This window comes from Taurulus bubalis, assembly GCF_910589615.1.
Source record: "Taurulus bubalis genome assembly, chromosome: 14".
Classification (NCBI taxonomy): Eukaryota; Metazoa; Chordata; class Actinopteri; order Perciformes; family Cottidae; genus Taurulus; species Taurulus bubalis.
In genome coordinates this window covers 9,128,199-9,139,540 of record NC_136602.1, presented here as the reverse complement: position 1 = coordinate 9,139,540, position 11,342 = coordinate 9,128,199, and the positions used below count along the sequence as shown (strand labels likewise).

Here is an 11,342-nt window from a genome sequence, read left to right as displayed (position 1 = left end):
GCATTCTGTCTTATTTGTTCGCCAATGTTACTGAGATTTGAGGAGCATATGGTATTTGAATTGCCAGACCTGACATTATTGTAAGCTTCACTAATTAGAGCTTGATAGCTAGGCAGCCATTGAAGTATTCAAAAACATCCCTTTTCAGTGGTTTGAGGAAAGGTTTTTTTGCTGGTCAATAATGAGCTGTAATTATAATGGAGCATTTTGAGGGATCAGGATGAGGGAACATTTAGGGATGACATCATCCTTACCATGAAATATTGGTATATATATATATATATATATATATATATATATATATATATATATATATATATATATATACATATATATATATATATATATATATACCAATATTTCATAAAATGAAATGGATGCTAAAATGTATTGAAATAGAATGAAAATAAAAGAAATACACAAATATTAAAAAATATATATATATTGGTAAAAGACTAAACAAAAGTGATACACTGTGCAGTAATAATACACAGCAGCGAAAATGTCCCCATTTAATATGGGAAATGAAAGCGCAGCAGAGAATATAACCAATCCAAGGCGCACGATAATAAGGAAGTCATTAATTTAGTTTTGAGAGTGGCTAAAATTGGTTAATTCTGTTTGGAGTACAGTGGCTAAATCCAACATGATGATTGGTTTTGACACAAGCCTCTTCAAACTGTTCCTTAAAGATCTAAGCGGCCTACTGGGTTTACATTCTTTAAGCATATCAGAGATGTATTTTGGCCCTCAACACCGGCACTTTTAAATCATGTAGCTAACAGGAAACCAGTGTAAAGATGTAAGAATGGTCCTTGCAGCAGCATCCTGAAAGGGTCTGCAGGGATCTGTTGGGAAAACCAAACAAGCGACCGTTGCTAAAGTCCATCCTGCTAAAATGAACATGAATGAGTTTCTCTAAATTTTCAATGGATATGAATTAATGTACTATAAACTAGATCTGATGCAAGATGATGCAATTATTGTCTTGATGTGGTGACTGAGGCTCAAATCTGATTCCATTATAACATCAACATGTCGAACTGACTTTAAGTTTTGTATTCCATTGGTATCCATGAAGTGAGTTTTGAGTAATTTGCAGGATTACAGAATTTGGCCTAAAGGTATGTTCAATAATCAAGGCCCAATAACTTAACTGAGATTCTGCATGTCACAGTGATAAGCTCAGATTCATGATTGCAATGGTGAGCAACAACATGATGAATTATATGACTCTGGAAAAGCTACAGCACATTAACAGATGATTATCATAACAGATGATAAGGTAACAAAAAAATATTGCAAAGACAAAATTAAATATGGACATCAGTTGACTCAGTATCCCCCAAGGAGGAAACATGTTTTTCTGTTGAGCGTTGTAAACTAATATCTTCACAAGGCTGTTATAAAATCATCCATTATGGTTGTACATTATTGTAATTCTGATGTTGCAGCTCACAGGGAAAATGAGTGAACTGAATATTTAGGTACATCTTGCAGAGTTCAGGTCCCGAGAGAGAAAAGTGGAAGACGAACAAACACACAGATGCATACAGTCCATATACCGAAGAGGGGCACATCTGTCATCTTTCACGCCTGAACTGCTGCATACCTCAAAGTCACAGATTGCAGTAGATGAAGAGATTTTCTATTCATATATATATATATATATATATATATATATATATATATATATATATATATATATATATATATATATATATATATATAGCACAGGATGCATTGAATCATAAAAACTCAGAGTTAATTTCTAACATTTTCCAGTCAGTGCAGTTAGCTACATGGAAATTGCTATAAAATACAAGTGCTGAATTCGAGTGAAATACCCAGGTGAAAAATTGATTTTGAACTCCTCTGCATACGCAGCATTTCATTTTTCTAAAATAAATGCTAATCTGGTTTCTTTGGGATTAATATTCTGATGAAATATTGTCCAAAAAAAAGACTATTACTGGATAATCTCTCAAAATGCAGCCCTGATTTTGACTTTTGTTTATTACTGATTAACATTTAGAGTAAATAAAACAAGACACATTTTGACAAGATCGGGTTCATCTACATGTATTTTATTCTTGGGTGTTTTAAAGAGGACAGTTAATCTATCTTTAATAATAGTTGATTGGGTACAACTACTGTGGCTCAGTATTTATGTTAATTATCGTGTTCTGATTGTTTTAGGTAAAACTGAAACCTTGCTGGTGAAAAAACAGAAAGGCACATGTAAACTACTTGGTCATTCAGAAAAAATATTTAAAAAACTGCTGCAATGAGAGTGATGTTTCTCAATCAAGCTCATATAATAATAGTTCATACAAGGTGTCTTCAAAGGTTGGCACCTCTGTAACTGTCATCGAGCACCACTGTGTCTTGATAGACCATCAGACGAGTTTTGACTAAGAGCAAGTAACATTATTATATGTCACATCACTTCAATTATATATAAAGGACCATATAGGGGAAGTATTCAGATCCTTATATCAGTATGTGTAACCCTTTACATCAATAGTAATACCACAATGTAAAACAATGCCATAACAAGTCCTACGTTCAAAAATCCACATACAAGTCTTTTAGTATTATCAGCAAAATGTACCTACATTATGAGCATACATAAAAGTGTCATATCCAGGCAAAAAAGAGCAATGTCAGTGTAGTCACATTATTTGCCTATATAATTGGATAATCTTTAATGATAATTGAATACTTATGCATTGTAATGTACTAATTATACTGCACTATAGTCCTGTAACAGGCTCTCTTTATCAGTGTAGTTTAATTTACTGCATAACAGCATTGTGTTTTATGTCTTTTGTGGGTTTATCTGAAATGTGGTGGAGTGGAATTACAAAGTAGTAAAAATATGAAATAGCCTACTGAAGTAAAGCACAAGCTCCTCAGTGTTGCAAACTTGTTCAGTTAATGTCTGCTGATAATCCCTTTACGTTCAACTGCAACAACAGCAGTCATCTACACATATTCGAGTTGCTTCCCCCAATAATGGGAAATCAAATCAGTGATTCATGGTGTCACATCACGACCTTTGATAAAGATTACAACTGCGAAGATATTCCATCTTGTCCTAGCTTTCGGGACCAGCATATGACCGCAGTGCATAGCAGTACACTTTGACTTGGGGAAAACTAGATATGTCTCCAAAACGCGTTGTAATTTATTCCTCACACGCGATTGGTCATGGATCGATGCGCGTTCGCGTCGCTCCGAGGCGGCGCGCCCGTGCTTCTGAGCATCGTTTGGAGGAGAGAGGAGAGATCGAGACAGAGAGCTGTGCCACACAACGTGTCCACCGAATGTCTGCCTCTTCACGCTGCCAATGAACAATCCTCGCATACCTATGTCTGCCAGTTGACACACTGAACGCGAAGGACCAGGTTTCCATCTCTGCAAGGATTCGGGACTCCTACAGCGGGCGGCACGTTTTTTTTTCAGGTAAGAGCCCCCCCTCCTTCTCCTCCGGTGACCGATGCCGCTGTGTTGTCGGTGTATTTACGCGCTATTCGTGATCAAGACGATAACAGGCGAGGGCGGTTTGCGGTAGCTGTCCAATGTGCTGTAATGGGCAGTGGCTTGTGGTGAGAAAAAACACAGCATAGTAGAGATGACGGCCTCATGTTAAGAGCAGGTTTCATGACTTCGCTGTTTGCGTGCTATGGGCTATTTAGTGTTGCAGAATAAAGCTCCCAAGGATGTCGTGTGGGTGTCGTGTGGGGAAGAAATAACGATGAAGCTGTAACGTGCATACGATATCCGTTTCGTTTGCACAATCTTGCACGTTTTGACTACGGCTGTCTACCCGAATAGACGTGTCTAAGCTGCATTGTACGTCCTCCGGGGACGGCGTGTTATTGTTGTTTTTTTTTACTGCATTTATCGTTGTCGGGGTCCGGGTCTTCACCTCACCTTATCTTGCCATTGTAATCTTAGGATGCACGGTGCCATGTAGGAGTCGAGGATTGCTGCTGAATCCTCTGATATCAACAAACAGGAAAATATGTTATATTTTTTTGTGTGCACAATGAATGTAACTGAGAAACGATTAATAACATGGTACGCATCATTGCGGTTTAAGTTGAACTTTTGCCCCATTCACTGGGAATTCAAATTGTTCCAATAACCATACCTTGTGCAAAACCCCCCAAAAATGTCCTTGTCAAGACCTTGTAAAACATGAACACATGTAGTCGAATTGGAGCTCTGCACATCTGTTCCATGTGGAAATGTCAAATATGTTGAAATGTGATCCAGGCTACAAGTTATGTAAATTGTTCTCTTCTTGGCAACGTCAGAGCAAGTCACGTTCAGGCCCCATTGTTCTTCTGATGACCAAAATATCCATTCTGTCCACAACAGGAGCACCTGACATTTCCTGTGGCAGATTTACTCACTGGATCATGGCACAGACCAACAGCGGTGGGCAGGGGACCAACGGGGTAGCGGATGAGTCCCCCAACATGATAGTGTACAGAAAGGTAAGGCAGCTGCTATTTTTAGTCTGCACGTGCGTGCGTGTGTGCGTGTGTGTGTGTGTGTGTGTGTGTGTGTGTGTGTGTGTGTGTGTGTGTGTGTGTGTGTGTGTGTGTGTGTGTGTGTGCGCGTGTCTCTCTTGCGTCAATTTACTTAACGATGAGCTGTGCAATATAAATTGCTATTACTAATGGTTAGATAGTGTTCTTGTGCCATGGCTGATTTAAGGTTGTAATGCCACACCAGCTTGATGAGAGCACGGAGAGAACATGCAATTCTTCTCCCACAACATGCATGCAGATGTAGATGCAAGTAGATTCTGATCATTACACACACACACACACACACACACACACACACACACACACACACACACACACACACACACACACTTTTCCGTTAAACTATCAGCTTTGACTGCGACACGTCTAGAGGATGGCTTTTTAACTGACGGACATTAATAGAACCCAAAGGAAGCCACAGGCTTTTTAATCATTGTGCATTACATTGCGAGTGGTGTATCATTTTCCTGTTAAATCTGTTACTACATTAGCGAATTAGAGAAAGGGAGGGGAGTGAACTGGTCCAATGCTGAGACACCTTAATGCAGCACTGCTCCAAACATCAAACGGCTTAGAAAAATAATAATCTGCCAGGGAGATAACATTTGTTTACTTTGAGGCCCAAAACTAGTCTATATATAGAGAGATATGTAGACATATGAGGGTGTGTGCACTGCTCCTCAAACACTCATTTGGTTTTAATCTTTTCTTCTCCCTTGATGCAGACAGCTAAATTAATAAAATTAATCTACAAATAAACCCTTCTGAAAATTGATTTCGCTACCAACAGGGCTTCTGTTCCCTGGTGGTGTAATTATTGTCTTATAGTTTGCATATTTCTCTGACATCCTTTAGTAAGAACCATGCTGTACGTGTCACATGTCTTGCAGATAAAATCAAATACCTAATTAAGTCATCCCAGGTGTAGTTATTCCATAATCGAGTGAGGCTGGATTCTAGCTTATGGTGTATCACACCAGAGCAACAGCAGCTGTATGTACGTGGACACTGTAATGCTTTACTTCACTCTCAGATGCACCAATGAAGTGATCGTTTTCTCAACTTACTTGTGGATGACTCAAGTGTTGAGTGAATTTCTTCATTTCATTCTCTTCACCCTTCAGCGAATGCTCACATTCTATCTGTGACAGCATCTGCACGCCAGGAAGGGGATACGCTTAGCATGATATCATAGATTGACGGTCTTTTATAGCACTCGCAGTGTGTTAGGCAATGGTACTACCAGCGTGGGACGAAGATTTGCTGGAAGTGCTGCTAAGCAGAAATGTTTCAGAAAGGTTGTTTTTTATTTTCTAAGTCACAATTTTCATCTTCCCAAAGCAGGACGACTGGCCGTTAAACCAGCCTGTCCGTAAGTAAGCCAAATAGTGAGGATGAAGGAGGTAGATTCATGTGACTGGTTTTGTCATCCCTGTGTGATGTTGAAGGAAACCATATCTCTTATTAAATAGAATTCCAGGGGAATAGTTAAAAAACTGATTCTACCATGAAACTTCTCCAGCTGATTTCTTACTCTAAGATAATTACACATTTCTTTTGTGTTAGGAGTTTTCAGAAAATGTATGTTTATATGGGAATTAGGCATTATATTATCAAATATGTGCTTATTTACATACATCTCCAAAACAGAAATTTTAACACTAAATAAGGCAGGCTTCAAACATTTTTTTTTTTCAAGGAATGAAAATGGAAAGTTTGGTATGAATACATATATTGTAAATCCCATGTATTTTGGAACACTACAGGTGAAGAATACAATTATTTGTTTCACATTACTTTTGAGAAATATTAAATATAATATTATGCTAAATGATTATTCTGGATGTGTTCTCTCCAAGTCTCAAAGAAGCAAAATAAGCCAAACAAATTGACCAGTGAATGAAAAACGAAGTTTTTGCCTGGGGTGTCTCCCCTTTAATATAAAACAGTATCAAAATATGCAAAAGGCATGAAAGCTAGACGCATCTGGTATATTAAATATAAACTTGAGGTCTTGCTTTTTCCTGCTATTGATCTGAAAGCCCAGCTTTTTCGATCATGCCATGAAGGATCTGTAGAACCAAGAGCGCAAATTAGAAAAATATCAGTAGCTTACATGTTTACTTTGCAGTTTTTACCTTCAGAAACCAAACTTCAAAGTTGTTATTTTATGTCTTCAAAACTAAGAGGCAAGGGTCTGTTTATTCTCAAATGTTTGGTCAGATTATGGTCATGAAAGCCATCCAGTTCTTCACTTCTCAACACTTGACCACACATGGCCGCAGCTTGGCTCTGTACACTGACTGACCTAGATGTATTGCAGAATGAAAGAACATGGTGACGGCAGTGAGGATGAAATTGTGTTTTTGGAGTGGGTTTAATTCAAGAGTGCAATTGGAAGAGAGCTGTCTGGAGACGTGTGGATACGGCCAGGATGAACAGGTGCCCCAAATGCTTTTCAGATGGAGATTACTTGGCAGAGGTGTTGCAACCCACACTGACTGAGCCTCGCTAAACGGGCTCAATTCTCAAGTGGAAAACATGCTTTTATGTTCTGTTTTGCTGTTCAGACATCTTGTGCAGGAGAATCATAAATACACTGTGTAATTCTTTACAAAATGTTGATAGTAAGCACATCTACTCGATAGTTGAAATTGTGCTACTAATGCATATAGAGTGCTGTAGGAATGCGTCCTAAAACCTGGAAATGAGTTTGCATTTTAACACTGCCAGTTCCCCCATCTCAAAGTCAGTGTTTTTTTGTTTGTTTAGTTGCCTGAAATAAGAGATGCGGTTGAGAAAAATGTAAGACATTTTAATGTTTTGTTCTACAATATCAACTACATTGGTAAATACCCCTCTCTTGAATTTTGAAGCTAATATGAGTCTCAAAAAAGCCAAGTGCCTAAAACAATAATCTAAAATCCAATTGAAAAATACCATTGGTGTTTGGTTCGAGAAAACCAGTGCGATGCTAACTGGCCTACAAAAATACGTCATCCCTGTCGCTCTCTATAGTAGTGGAAGGATTATGTAATATGAGCTTGATGGTAAGTAAAGGACAGCAGATTCTGGTTTTAAAGTCTTTCCACTGGGAGTATGACTACATCCTTGAACGCTCTGTCTCTCTGGCCTGCCCACTCCTCCACTCCTGTCATTAACGCCTTAATGAAAATAGATGGGTGAGCTGAAGTGTTGACCTGCTTGCTGTGGAGATTTGTGAAGAGACGTCTGTTTTCCTCAGGGATGCATGCACACCGGCACCTTGCTCAACGCACATACACGAGATGTATCAAAAATGCAAATGCACAAGTACACACAGCATTTAAACACATGCTTTGCAGAAACAGATGTACAAACACACACACACACACACACACACACACACACACACACACACACACACACACACACACACACAGCTGGCTTTGTGATAAACTAATTTATTGACAACAGTCGTCGGTGACCCTAACTACAAGTGATATGTTACAAATCCTCCTATTTATCAAGAAAAGCCAATAAAATGTTCAGTGGGCGGATTCAATGGATGCACTCCATGTGTGAGGGTCTAGATCATTACTTACAATAAATACCTGCCATAAAAACCTTTTGGAATGTCATGCTGTTCTCACATTAAACATGTCAGGCTTTCTGTATACTATCAAGTGTACCAGAGTGTACAGTATGTGTGTGTGTGTGTGTGTGTGTGTGTGTTTTCATTCCTGCTCAGATGTGTGCACCATGAATAATGCTTTGATGCATATGCGAGCATGTGTGTCTGCTGTATGTAGGGCGAATGTTGCTAAGAGAGGGTCCTGAATTTTTTATGGGAGCCTAAAACAGCTCTGGTGAAGTTCTTTGCCACTCAGCACGAGGAGACAGCAGCCAGCACTGCTGTGTGTGTGTGTGTTTGTGTGTGCGTGTCCTTGTAGGTATGCGACAGTGTGTGCTGATTGTAATTTAGTGAGTGGTAAGATAGAGGAAAGAGAACACAGTAACATTTTAATGATTAGATTTCACATAAAGTATAGAGAGATATAGTATAGAGTTTTCTCGACATTCTCTTCATCCTCCGAAAGTGAAAATCTACAGTACTCACCTACAAAAACCTAAAAAAAAAAATCTTAAAATGAACTCAAAGGCTGAAGACACAGTTCATCTTGACAACAGCACCTGTGCTTTGAGACATTCGTAAACACATTTAAAAACGGTGCAGCATATTTACTTTTTGCAATCGCAAGTTTTCTGAAGCAATAGAGAAAATGTGAGATATTTCCTGGTAGAAAATGATTCTCTTGCTTCTCCTACTATATAAAAATGAACAGAGCTTTTCAGTAATAAGTAATAAGTTATTGATCCAAATGCTACTATATTCATCTTTTCTAGAAACATGTCTTAGTCTTGTACTCTTTTAGTAGTATAACGTATCTACTGTTCTTTTTCTACGGTGTAGTGTCTGACAGCCCACTCTTACTTACATCTGAGCTGCTGACGGACATTTGTAATTCAGTCATTTTTCTTCTAGCAGTCAGCTTGTCTTCTGTCTTTGTGTGGAGCCATTCATTCTATATGTATTTGTTTTTTCTGTTGCGTTTCTTCCCACTGAGCACATGCATATATATATATATATATATATATATATATATATATATATATATATATATATATATATATATATATATATATATATATATATAATCCAGTTTAATTGGAAAACTGACTATTAATACAGTTGGGTTATTTTATTGGGTTTATTTTATTATTTTATTTTACATATATATATATATATATAAATATATAAATATATATATATATATATAAATATATATATATATATATACATATATATATATATATATATATATATATATATATATATATATATATATATATATATATATATATATATATATATATGCAACATATGTCCCACTCTTATTGTTGTCTTCAGTTCCTATGGGAGAGTACTGTTTTAAATTCTGTGTGCTTACTAAATGTCAATACGGTGCATCTTTGAAGTAATTGGTCCCTGGTGAAACTTGCAGATAACAATGATGTGTAAAGAGTGTATGAGTCTGTGTTTTTGTATTGTTCTCGCACCACTTTCCAGTATTTTAACAAGCTAACTGTAAACAAATGTCAAATACCAGAACAATCCAACATAAAGTATATTTATTGGGACTTATATGTCAGGTTCAACCGTTAAAGAAGCTATTTGACCTGATAGATGTAAAACTATAGACATGTTTTCCCCGGTAATGCCTTTACATACACTAGAAAAATTAACTAGTCACTGGTGAATTTATGCTTCAAAACATCATCATTCAATATAGTCATGGATATAACATCAGTTTCCCATGTGGCAACATGTCCCATTGTTTATGTAGCAACGACCAAAACAATGTCTTCTTCTTCTTCTTCTTAGACTGCTGTCAGACAGAAATAGCTTCCGCATGTAACTATACTGCAACCGGAATAATTATGCAAGAGAGAATAATTATGGTCAAAGGTCAGGTCAAAAAGATTATCAACATTTCTTTTTTAAGCTTTTTCTTCTCACAATAGTAACATTCTCTCTGAATTTTCAGCTCCAGGAAAGTGAAAAGGGAGTTGATGCCGCACTGTGAGATTTGAACCATATCCTCTCAGTGCGACTCAGGAATGAAGTAATGAACGAACAAATAACAAACAGGGCAAAGGTATTAGTGCATGCTATTGATTTTGTCAATTGATTAAGTGGCTGTGAACAAGAGATCATTTTGCAGGAACAAGACTTTCCCTCGTCTCCCTTTACATCACTGCAACACAGCGGTAATATAGGAGTGTTAGATGATGCAGAACTGCGGCCGTTATTAATACACCAGACTTGGTTTAGACTACTACAAATTCAGCATTGGAAAGCATTTTTCAATCCAGGCCTAATTTGCATCTGTTAAACGTGACCCATATCTGCCTGCACTGTTATCAATACAATTTCCCAACCATCCTATGTTGTTTGTGAGTCATTAAGCGGAGGGAACTGAATACATTTTCATTTTTTCTCAGTTGAGAGCCAGATTGAAGGGTTCTTGTACTGCCTGTCTCCCTCTATCTGCAATCAGAAGATCAGGAAGACCGAGAGAAAGAGGGACAGAGGAGGGGGGTGAGGTGGGATGATCTATAATTGCCAGATCAGAGAGAAATCTTTGTGTGTGAAGTAGGGCTCTTTGTATGTCAGCTTGCCAGCCAGGCGAGTTCTCTTCCTGTGTGTGGAAACATCCATGTTCGTTTTTGCATACACAGTTGAGGGAAAGTGTGGGTGTTTGGCAGACACGGCTGGATGTTGGATGTACAATTGGCATTTATTGCTTTGTGTGTTTAAAACTAATCCATTTTGACTGTCTTTGCTGACGTCAATACCTAAATGGCAATTAGAAAGGCTGGCATCATACGACGGGGTCTGTGATAATCCACCCGGCAATGCTGCGTCTCGTCACAATGGAATCTATAACTGATGCATTCCACAAACACCATAATTGACTGGAGGCTTTGAGTATGTGTTCAGTACATTTTCTGTGAGTCGTTCCTTCTCCTCTGTCCTACTTTTTAGTCTTCAAAGGGATAATATGAAACGACAGAATGAACAGAAAGAAAGACACACAGAGAAGCTATCAGAGTTTTCACTGTTAATCTATCACTTACCACATCTGAATAATCACCAGTGCTCTTTCTTTGATAGTTTAGCAATTAGCCAATACTAGTGGCTATTGCCATTTAGCCAGATTTGTTTGCATCTAT

The 11,342-nt window shown here is 37.8% G+C and overlaps 1 protein-coding gene across 1 annotated transcript in view; it reads left to right on the top strand.

The window, feature by feature from the left end:
* The first annotated feature begins 4,415 nt into the window (after positions 1-4,415).
* The window catches only part of rgs7a (regulator of G protein signaling 7a), a 49,783-nt gene continuing 42,856 nt past the window's right edge, over positions 4,416-11,342 (top strand). Inside the window, exon 1 of the mRNA XM_079229332.1 lies at positions 4,416-4,508. Coding sequence (XP_079085458.1) covers positions 4,431-4,508 — 78 coding nt within the window. The 5' untranslated portion in view covers positions 4,416-4,430. The remainder of the gene's footprint in view (positions 4,509-11,342) is intronic.